The sequence below is a fragment of the Micromys minutus genome (genome assembly GCF_963924665.1).
Source record: "Micromys minutus genome assembly, chromosome: 2".
Lineage (NCBI taxonomy): Eukaryota > Metazoa > Chordata > Mammalia > Rodentia > Muridae > Micromys > Micromys minutus.
Window position 1 is genome coordinate 30,309,513 of NC_137971.1, and position 11,922 is coordinate 30,321,434.

General features: G+C 42.5%; 1 protein-coding gene across 1 annotated transcript in view; it reads right to left on the reverse strand.

Annotated features, from left to right (window-relative positions):
• Nucleotides 1-8,577, reverse strand: part of PDCD1LG2 (programmed cell death 1 ligand 2) — a gene marked incomplete at both ends in the record, with an annotated part of 105,317 nt that extends 96,740 nt beyond the window's left edge. Inside the window, one exon of the mRNA XM_080912902.1 lies at nt 8,240-8,577. Coding sequence (XP_080769028.1) covers nt 8,240-8,577 — 338 coding nt within the window. The remainder of the gene's footprint in view (nt 1-8,239) is intronic.
• Nucleotides 8,578-11,922: the final 3,345 nt, after the last annotated feature.

The following is an 11,922-nucleotide window of genomic DNA, read 5'->3' on the forward strand; positions in this document are numbered from 1 at the left end:
TGTACAAAACCTATACAAGAGCAAGCCTGTCAAAATGCCACCTTGGTGAGTAAGCAAGCTACTGGCAACTGATGGCTGCTGGGAGAGGGTCAATCTCTAGCCACATGCTGATGGTAGAGTGCTCGCACCAGAATGAATGATGATGTCACATCACGTCTATACGGGCAGCAGCAGTTGGACTCAGGACTAATGACAACAACAGCAAAGTTGGGGTGCAAACAGTGTGGGGTGCATAGGGGAGTCAGAGAGATGAGGCAGTGTTTGGATATGATTCAACACAATGTATACACGTATGGAGTTTTGTATACATAAAAGTAATATTTTTAAACAAAATGAAGAAATGGGAAGGTAACAAAGGATAAAGGCAAAAAGCTATCATGCAACGAACCGGGAGAAAACTGTCATAGCTGGGGGCATGGCTGTTCCAGAGAGGGGCCACAACACCCTCCTCTTACAGGTCCAATGGCTATGCCCACATCGGTAGCCAACAGACCCTTTCTCCAATCAAGAGATTTTTATTGGCTAGACATGGTATTTTAACTCAAGAGAGAAGAATGATTGCCCCTCTTCTTCCCGACAGGTGTGCATGATCTGCACACACACATGTACATATCATGGTGTGCATGATCCACACACACACATGTGCATATCATGGTGTGCATGATCCACACACACACATGTACATATCATGGTGTGCATGATCCGCACACACATGTGCATGTCATTTCCAGTAACCTGAAGTTCAAACCAGAGCATTCTCAGAATTCTCTTGACTTTGAGGAAGTAGCCTCCGGCCTTACCTCACTGTCCCATACTCACCCTCAGCTGATGGTTTCATAATTACCAAACCTGAGCTTTCCCAAACCTCTCCTCAGACTTTCCCGATGTCTTCCTTTCACACAATCTAGGCCAGTATAAAGTAAGAGTTTTTTTAATTTTTCCTAGGCTCCATGATCTAAATTCATCAGTGTGGCCCCTTCTTGGCTAGTGTTCTTCCCTGACATAGTTGTTCATGTCTTTCTGTCGTGTATCTGCACAGTCATCTCTCACCTGGAATGTGTGTTCCAGGAGACCAGAAGCCTTATTGTTTGATCCCTCGGGAGACGCCTTCTTTGTTCTCAGCATTTCGTTGGAAGCTTGACATCTAGTAAATGTCCCATAAATGTTACCCGAATGAAAGAATAAAGTGACTTCGTCTTTCTAAGCCAATTCTGACAATATCTCCAAGAATTGGGGCCAGAGTTAAGCAATCTATCGCTTGAGGAGACAAACACCAGTATCTTTGGTTTTAAGACAAAAGAAAATTCCTAGAAAATTTAAAATAACGAAGTAATAAAATGAAGGATATTTCATTAGTAGTCTTAGGTTATAGGGAATAAAATCATTTTAAGTTTTTGTTTGAGGCTGGAGAGATGACTTGGCAGTTAAAAGCACTGGCTGCTCTTTCAGAGGACTCGGGTTCGACTTCCAGTAACTACAACCTCCCTCCGAACCTTCTGTATATCTAGTCTCAGGGGCTCCAATAGGACTGCATACAAAAACTGCACAAAAATACATTCTGGAAGCACTCATACACATAAAACAATAAGCACACATTTTAAAATGTTTTAAAACTTACTAAACAACTAAAAAAGACTCACTAGATCCTAAATTCTATGAATATCACACCTTACTGTAGACTGTACATAGATACAAAGCAATAAATAGTCAGTTCTGATGCCCCAGCTGGCCTTCACTTTACTGCCCCATCTGCCACTTTCTCTGGGACAACTAGACTGTTTCTCAGCTTCCCTTGAAATGAGGCTCTGCCAGGTGTTGCTAAAATGCCTTTGGGAGGAGACGCAAACATCTACCCCCTTTCTAAGCTCCCATCAATAAAAAAAGATACAATATCACTGGAGGAACCACAGGTGTATTAGGCGTACTTACAGAGCAATGAGTGAGGAAGGAGTTAGGAACTGAAGGTACTTTAAAGCAGCTATGCTGGAATGTCCAAATCCAGTGTGGATGACTCCCCCATGACCGGAAGATGGAGTCCCCTCCCTGCCTAGCTTCTGTTCTTCCCTGAATCCATGACCACTTAGGACAGAACTGCATACAACTGGTTGGGAGGTGAGGCTAAGGACTCAGGTGAGAGTGACACCTCCTCCTGTGGGAGAATGTCAATAGTCAACAAACCCAGCTGTGGCGATCTTGTGCAAGCAAGCACAGCTGGCCTCTCAAAGACGATGGCAATTTGGCTCAGAGGTTCATCCTGTACACATCCTGTGTTGTGACGGTCAACCAATGCAACCTGAAGAAATTCTGTGTTCCCAGACCTTGTTTAAAAACCTTCTGCTGAGATTTTCTATGCTTTTAGTCCAAGCAGTTATATGGAACAGTCCTAAGAAAACTAACATCTCTGTGTTAAAGGGACTAGAGTCATTCTTGACCCGTGTCCTTGACCCTGCTTACCTCGGTGGGTGTGTTCACTCTGTTTGCTTCTGTGAATTTTATTTCATGTCTCACAGAGCATAAACATTATTTTGCCAACTTATATATTCTCTAATCAATGTTTTTGCATGTATTAACTCATAAATACCCTAGTAACTCTTCTAGCCAGATACTGTCTTTGGCTCCAGTACATGTATGAGGAAATCAACAGACAAGTTAGGTAACATAGCCAAGTTTAGAGGGAGAAGCAGCAGTGCATGTGAGCAAATCAGATGTAACTCCAGTTCCTGCTCTTTCCTCGTATCTGTATTACAGTTTTATTACATTGTTTGATGATACAGGTTTTTTAAATGAGCTAAATAAATAATCAACCTTTAGTCTTTCTAACAGGTTTGTGTCTCCTTGGGAAATACTTTGACATTCGGCATGGAAGGTTTCCGACCCCTGACACATTATTCCTTAAACAGGAAGCAGGAACTTGTTAAGAGCTGGCTACAATTAGTCTCTAACCAGGCTATTAGGATTTGGAGATGACACCATTGTCTGTGGGGACAAAAGTGTGACTTTGTTCAGATGTCCTTTTCCACGTAGGTCAGTGGAAGATGGGCTCATCCTGGTTACAGGGTAAGTCCTTACTTATAGCTGTTAGGTCTCAAACCCAGGACAAATGGCTGAGTTAATTATATCAAAGCTGATGCTGGCCCCCAGGTTCTCCCAGCATTCCTCAGTCCTTGCCTGTTACAGGGTCCTCATGACTAGCACACCCCACCCCCTACCCTAAACTTCTCCCTCTCAGGAACTGGGCTGAGCTGCCCTTCTCCCAGCTGCTCTTCCCTATTTGGGCTACACATGTCTTTTTTGGTCTCTTGCCCTTTTAGTCTCTTGGTTCCCCAGCTCCTGCCCTCTTGGCTTCTGGTGTTTCCTCACACCTCCCCCATCTCCTTACATGGCCAGTTTGCTGCTCATGTTTACTCTGGACTCGCCCAGGTCTCTCTGCTTCTGCCTGAGTTCTCTCTTATATCTCTAATAACAGCCCGAGTCCCTTAGGAGCAGTCTCTTTCTCCCTTTGTTTCTTTTTTTCCATTCATCTGGCAATCTATACATACCTTAGGAAAGTCAAATCAGCAGTTTGGTTCTCTGGGATGAAGCTCACCCCCATGGCTTCAGCCATGGATAGAAAGGAAGGGATGTTAGGCACCACACACAGTATGCTCTCAGCAAATCACAGCCCAGTTGGAAAGCTAGTGTGAGGCCAAGAGAACAAGAAATCCACCTTGGGTGTTTCCACATGACTCTACCTTGAAACAGCATGGTCCCCGCAGCACCGAGGGTGTGTGTAAAGACATTTTAGGAAAGTACAGTTAAAAACACACCTATCAGTGTTTAAATTACAATTGAAACAACATACGGCCTTATGGAGATTGCCACATTGGAGTGAAAATGACCTCTTCCAGACCTCAAATACCTAGCAGTTTTATGGAGAGAGTAGATAATGAGTTGTTAAAACCCAGCACTACCACATTTATAGTAGAAAAAAAAATGATTGAAAGTTACATAGGTAAGTGTGATAGCTTTAAAAAAAAATGAAACAAAACACAACGCAATCTACTCTCTGTTGCCTTTAAAATGCACAAAGAGGAAAGCTATCCACAGGTGACTGATTAATGGAGAGTGATTTGATCTTGTGGAGAGGCAGACACATACAGAAGAATGGAGGCCGAATAAAGACTTGGAGAGGATGTGGGCATGAAGTCAGCAAAACAGAGAGACAGGGACAGACAGGTCAGCCTTTGCATCACGGAACGACCTACAGGCTCAAGCCTAACTGTGTGTCATGGCCCGTTTATGACAGTTGAAAATATCATAGCCTTAAATGTTATCCTCGTCCCAGAGAGGCAAACTCTCTAGAACTGCTCTCAGAGAATTTTCTAGACACAAAAACAAATGCGTTGGTCACCGAAATAGACAAAACAACCAGTGGACAAATAAATGTCATTTATTTGTCTTTTGACCCTGCAGTAAAATAGGGAAGTGATATTTTCAACATAGTAAGTGGTACTGAAAGACCCCCGAATTGGGGAAGCCCCTCGCTCTAGTACCGGGAGAATGCGAACCCAAGAACTCACAGAGATCCGATCTTGCTGCAACCAAGCAAGAGGTTTATTGGGGGTGGGGAGAAGATCAGAGCTCTGGGGACAACACATATCTCACGCAGGAGATAAAGGAGTCGACCCTGAACTCAATTAGGGAGACATACTTATAGGGAAAATTACACAAGCAGTTAACAACAGGCACATAGCAATTTCATTGGTTCATTAAAATTGGCATACTCTGTCTATTTTGGATATGGTTCAACTCCAGATCACCCTGTTTTGGGGCACACTGACCTTCATACTAGTTTTTCTCAGGACTGCAGACCCAGACCTTATCGAGACCAGGTCTGCGGTTTTTGTTCTCAGCCTTGAGACATACTTGTCCTCAAGGCAGGGTTAGTGGGGCTAGCTTAAAATTTTAACTCTTTCAGTACAAGGGCAACCAGATCTACATACAAACATGTGATTTGATCCCTGGCTCATAGTATATGTGTTGCGATATCCTCTTCAATCCAAATAAACCCATTCAATGAAAATACAACTCAGTAATTAGGAACACTAGCTGTGTGTCTATTTTGGGCAGATTTACTACTACACTCTCTGTTCCCCTCCTCAGAGATCCCTTATCACTTGCCGTTGGCCATTGGCCATCCTCTTGTTCTTGTTCCTCCTCTGACTCCTCCTCTTCCCTTTTACTTCCTGACTCCTCATTTCCTCTCCTTTCTCCCAACTCCTCTCCCTGTCCAATCATGTATTGGCTTAACATAAATCTACACATATGTACCAAAAAAAAAAAAAAAAAAAAAAAAAAAAAAAACCTGATTCTGACTCTGGAAGGATTTCATCTAAATATAAAATAGAAAACAACAGTGAGTTTAGAAGAAAAGGGGAAATAATTCTTTATGGATTTTAAGTAAGCAAAATATGTTTGCAACTGGATGCAAAAATAGTGCCAAGCTGTAATATAGACAATGAACTTCTGTCCACAGAGCACCTTCATCAGGCGAGGTAACAGACAACCCGTTAGCAGCTGCAGAGGAAGACATGCTCAGCTCATGTGTCTGACAGAGGACTGGTATCCAGGACCTTTTAAGGATTACTACAAAGTCATGAACATAGACCATCTATCTTTGATGTCTTTCTTTCACTTTCTAGATTTTATTTTAATTATGTGTATGTATGTGTATCTGTGTCAGGGTACATGCACAGAAGCAGCCGATTTCTCTGAAGCTGGAGCTATAGGCAGTTGTAAACTAGTACACATGGGTACCAGAAACCAAGCACAGATCCTTCACAAGGGCAGCACATGCTCTTAACTATGAGCCATCTCCCCAGACCCTTATTCCTTTTATTTATGGGCTGCATCCCAAGATTCCTGTGGAAGCTTGATAGCAGGTAGTACTGAGCCTTCCATATCCTTTGTTTTCACCACACACATGCACACATATATGTGACAAATATAACAAGTGTTAATTTATAGATTCTACACAGAAAGATTAAAGTGTAAAAACAGAATAGCTATAGTTATATGCCATAGTAAAATTATAGGAATAGTTTCTTTCTTAAAATCTGTTATTGCAAGGCAGATCTTAGCAGCCTCAGGATATGATTTTTTTTTCCTCGTTGAGTCAAAAATTTTACACTTTCGCTTAAGAGGTAGCATCCACCACCATGATTAAGAATGGCTTTAGGGTCATTATTAAGTGAAATAAAGATCCACTTGAATACAACTGGACACAAGTACTTCCATCTTGTGACAGTTGATCTGACAAAAGAGGCTACTTCTAAGTGACCAGTGGGTAGCTAACTATGCAGAAAGGGTCTCCTCAGAAAGTTCACAGCTCAGTTATGACATAGAGGAACAAGTAAGTGACCGTAGACTTCACTGATTTATTTTTGACAGTTTTCAGGCTTTTGTGTTGTTCAGCTTTGGTACGAAGAAGAGCTATTCCCATAACCCCAAGAGTGTAGTTCATGTTCTTGAAGGTGAATGTCATTATGTAACCCCAAAGTGCCAGGTGAGCACAGTGGCATCTGATGAATTGAGAACAAGAAGCTAATTTATCGTTTATTGTATATAGAGCCCATCCAATTTGATACCAGCTGGTCATGGCTGTACTGTTGGTTTTCAGTCTGACTCAATAATAGACTGATATTTAACTCCAGGTGTGAAAAGAAGGAGAGCTTCTGGTAGAAAGCTCTTTGTCATGAAATAAAGAATGGAGTCTTTCCTAAAACTGAAATAAAACATGGTTTACACTAAACTCAGCATTTAATGAATTACCCTAAATGGTCCACCCAGTCTGAGTTCAGCTTGGCAGAAATTCAACACTTACCGTCATGAAAGGCCTAAATGTCTCTAAAGAAATTGATGCCAGAAATTTAAATGCACAAATTGAAAAGAAATTCCAGTTAATTTTGACATTATGAAAACTTCGAAATCATTGTGCATAAATTTAGCTCTTCAGCCTGCCACAACGTTAATTAGTGTATGTACTAATTAAAGACAGATGTAAAAGCTAAACACTTTGGGGGTGGATGGAGAGGTGGCTCAGGGGGGCTAAAAGCAGATGCTGATCTTACAGAGGGCCCAGTTTCTGCCGCTATCATCCACATCGTGGCTCATAGTTATTCATGGCTTCAGTTCCACAAGATCATCTCCTGACCTCTCTGGACACCAGCAAGACATGTAGGGAATTTATGTGCATATAAGCAAAACATTCATACCCACAGTATAAAATAAACAAATCTTCAAAACTTTTAAAAATTAAACTAAAACTAGTTTTAAAACCTAATACTTTTAAAGCTAGTGTTTGAGTCCTCCCTGGCAGTAATGATCTGCATGGATACAGAGCTCCTGGATCTTAAAATAACTTAATAGATCATTTCCTAAAATCAGCAATACCAATATATGGTTTTCCCGGAGCCTACTAATGCCAAGCAGTCGGCTGGGCACTTAGATATCAAGTGGGCAGTCCTGACTCCATTTACCTGTTATGAAAACAGGTTCAGGGAAGTCAGATGAGCCTCTGAAGTCATGATTGAGGTTATGTCTGTTAAGGCAACTTCCTGTCTTTCCCAAGCACAAGTGAGTTTCTCAGTACAGACAGGTTTTTCTTTCACAATCAGTAGTCAGAGTCCTGGCTTACACAAGTAGGTTTTTATGTTTGTCTATTTGTACTTTCCCCCCCAGTTTTTCCTAAATGCCTTCGATTATTATTAGAATTATTTTTGAAGTTTTCAACACCTCCAGTGTCCTAGAAAGAGATAATTTTATTTGGTTTCATAGACCTTTGCATTGGTAACTTAGTTCAAGCTTGCTAAGCCTTCTATGTTGTGTTTTTGAAGGCTGGATAGCTAATCTCAAAGCAGACAGACAGATTGCCCAGGAAGAAAGCAAGATATTAAAATGAGAGGGAAAGCCCAGCGTTAGGGGATTTTAAGACTCAACAAAGGCCTCAAATTACTGACCAAAAAAGCCCCACCTCTGTCATGCTAAAATTCACTTACAAGTGAAGTTTTTAATGTTTAGTCATTCTGAATAAAGGTGCAATGGATACGCTTATATGTGTGGCAATTTGCACACATGAGAAACTTTATAAGTAGAAATGCTAGGTCATTTGTAATCTCATAGAAATTGCCAGATTATCCAGCACAGGGGCCCTGCCACTTGATTCCCCCCTGACCATAACAAATGTTCTTCGTTAATTTACACTGTCTGCAAGAAGTCACTTTCTGTGCTAGCAGGGGTCGACATCTTCTCCACACTGCAGAGATGGCTGTCCTCTGTGATGGACCCCTCGCCCTTAGGATTCACTTTCAGTTTAAATTTTAGGATGGTTATTTTACAAGGAAAAGGAGTTTCTTTAGCTTTCGCTTTTGGAGGCTTCAGAGTCCAAGTTGGCACTTCCATACCTGGTGACGGGCCCTGATGGCATCTAAGCTGAGCAGCCTCATGGGGCGGGAGCCCAGGAACATACAGAGAGCCATGTGCAGAAGCGGTCATAGAGGGAGAGCTGGTGAAGGAAACTGAGATCTTATGGACATCCATGATATTAATGATTATTAATGATTAATCCCAAGGAGAATAAGACCGTCTTTCCACAGTAACCATATGACCTGATTCACTTCCCACAGAAACCCACCAACTCCTCCTCAGGACCAGCTACCATCTGTCAAAGGCTCCAGTCCGTCCACACCAACACTTTGCAGATGACATATCCAGTACAGGGCTATTTGAGGGACAAACCATATCCTAATCAAACCCCATCTGTTCAGAATTCACCATCTTCTTGCTGTCCCCAGGCATTGTCCTAAGCACTCGTATTCTAACTCACAGATGAATGGTTTCAAATGGTTTTTTTAAAGGAATTTTAATTAAATGAACGTTTTAAATGAATTTTTGTACTGTCTTAGGCAAGACTGCAAGGCATGGGGTATATCTTTGACTCCCTCAGAGTGCCCAGTAAAATGTAATGATGAATCACTGAGATGTTTGTGGTAGAAACGGCAGATTAATTTCTGGAGTTAAATGGCGCTTTTGTATTTCTCAGCTTGGGTGGAGGACAGGAGAGGGAGGCTAACCCTTAGACTCCAAAGTTGAAGAGTGGAGGGAGAAGGAGTCCTTCAGAGACAACACATTAATCAACATGTTGGCGCGTGATATAATTGTGCCAGGAAGCCTTCTGCTGGTAAACGGTGACTGTCCGGGGGCTGTTTCCAGGGGCTGACGCCATGTGTCATTATTACTACAAAGATGCAGATCTTTGCAAACATCCAGAGTCTGTCATGTGTTATTAGAAACACCATGCTTTGAACGTATCTGGTTTTAAGAAATTATCCAAAGATCCCAAGTTTAAGTTCAATTGCTGAAGAAGTGGTCACGAGAGACAACACACTCAACGACACACACATTCTTTAATGGCGACTGTGGTGTTGTTTGAAAACAACAGATTTCCTTATGGTTCCGGGGAAGACTTGGGTCTGAGCCCTGGACTTTACCTAGCCTCGGGTTTCTCATTTCTCCTCCGGGCCTGAAGACTGAAGCACACACAGCTTGGCGCTGCTGCTGGGGCGGCTCCATGGTCACTGATCTGAGCATGCTCAGAACAAGCCCCTCACTGCTTCCGCTCTGTGGGACCCACTCTCCCCCCACTCCCCCGCCCCAGGGCTCCGTTCTGGATGGAATACTTTTGACAGTTTTCTTCATATTTTATTAAATCTTTAAAGCAAAAGAGACCAAAATGTCGTAATATATTTTCAGGATTTATTTGTTTTACGGGTTTGCATGTTTTGCCTGCACGTATGTTTAGGCACCTTGTGCACGCAGCAGTACCCACGGAGACCAGAAGGGGACACTGGATTGGCTCGGTTGCCTGGAAGGTGGTTGTAACTATTTGAATGCTGTGAACCGAACCTGCGTCCGTCCGCTGCAAGACCTGCAAGTGCTCTCTTAACCTCTGAGCTCTCCAGCTCCTAAAAATTTCTTTAAATAAGTTGTTTCGATAGTATTCATCATTCAGGATTCAAAAGCATGCTCTATAAACATGAATGCGGTGTGGAAAAAAAGACAGGAATGCCGGTATTCTAAGAGACTTTTCTTTCACTGTAGGTTAAACTGGGAAATGGGTTGACTTAAAAAAAAAAAAAATATCCCAGCTGCCCTGAGCTGTCCCCAAGCTCCACTGTCCACGGTCCGGCCACCAGGCTTGTCCCACAAGGACCATCCAGCAGAAGCCTAGCACAACTCTCCTGAGAGGCTTCACCCAGCAGCAGATGGAAACATCAGGTGGTACTCGGGGAGTCTCATGGAAGAGTCGGGGATGGAACTGAGTGAGACAAAGGGGTCAAAGAAGACCTACAGAATCAATTAACCCAGGTCCATGGGACTGAGATTGAACTACCAAACAAAGAGCATGCAGAAGATGGACCTGGACCTCCTACATTTTCATAGAAGATGTGAAGCTTGGTCTTCATGTGGGTCCCCTTAACAGCTCGAGCAGAGAGGCCTTCTGTAACTGTTGCCTGCCATTGGGCCCCTTTCTCCTAACTGGATGGCCTGGTTGGGCCTCAGTGGGAGAGGATGTGCTTAGGCTTACTGTGACTGGATATCCCAGGGTTGGGTGGTCCCCAAGGGGGGTTCCCTTCTCTGAGGAGATGGTGAAGGGGTAATGGGGAGGGGCTTAAAAAAAGAAAAAAAACCCAAAGGCTTAATAAATAATATTTTATTAAATTAATGCAATACAATGACTATCAGACACAAAATAAACTTTCCATTTATGGTTACACACAACACAAAGAATAAAGTGCCTTAATAATCTAACACCGTAAGATGGTATTAAGATTTTGAATAAAATGAATAAATAAAATGCCCAACCATATCTTTTCTTAAGACTTCATACAAACAAGACATTAACACGAGAATCATCAATAAGCTTGTGTGAACAAGTAGCAGAAGGAGTCTCAGGGGTTTTGTTGGGGGTTCTAATATGCCAGTCTTTTCTGTGGGACAGGATCTCACTACCTAGCCTTGGCTAGCTTAGAATTCACTATGGAGACCAGGCTAGCCTCAAACTCACAGAGATCCACCTGCCTCTGCCTGCAACTGGAGGCATGCTCCAACATACCCAGCCTGTTTATTCAGTCTTGACCTGTGACAAAACAAAGAAAACTGTAACAAAGTTCTGGGCTCCTCCTCCCCTCCTTGCACAAGAGAACACTGATTCTCAAAACCTCTAGGAAACAGTATCTTAGAGGCCCCTGTGGTAAGGAGAGGCAGTGGCCTTCAAGGGTTCACACAGAGCTATTGGGCTTTCCCAGGGCAGCCAGCAGTCAAGTGTCAATGCTGACATTTCTGGGGAGAACCTGTAATAAGCAAGTGGAGCATCTGTGTTTGAGAAAAGAAGTCAAGAAAGAAACAAAAATAGCCCCAGATCTGCTTCTCCCGTGGAGACACAAACAACGCTCCCCCTTGGTACTGGCTTGACTCAGTATACCCTGGGGGACCTACGTTCTCCCACTGAGCAGACACAGAACAAGCCAAACCCAAACTCCGTAAATACATGCTTTATAAATGGTGCCTATAGATATAGGCAGCAGACATGGAGTCTGGCCTAGACAGTGTGAGAGGTGCCTAGAGGGATGGGAAAGAAAACCTAGAAATGAGGCAGCTCCCTTTTTGGATCTTTAGATCAGTTCTGGAAGCAGCATAAGTATCAACATATTAAATAAATAAAAAGGGCAAAGTGCACAGAAAATGTACAGTAGATGAATAGATAGATAGATACATAGATAGATAGATACATACATACATAGATGCATAGATAGATAGATACATAGATAGATAGATAGGTAGATAGATAGATAGATAGATAGATGATAGATGATAGACAGATAG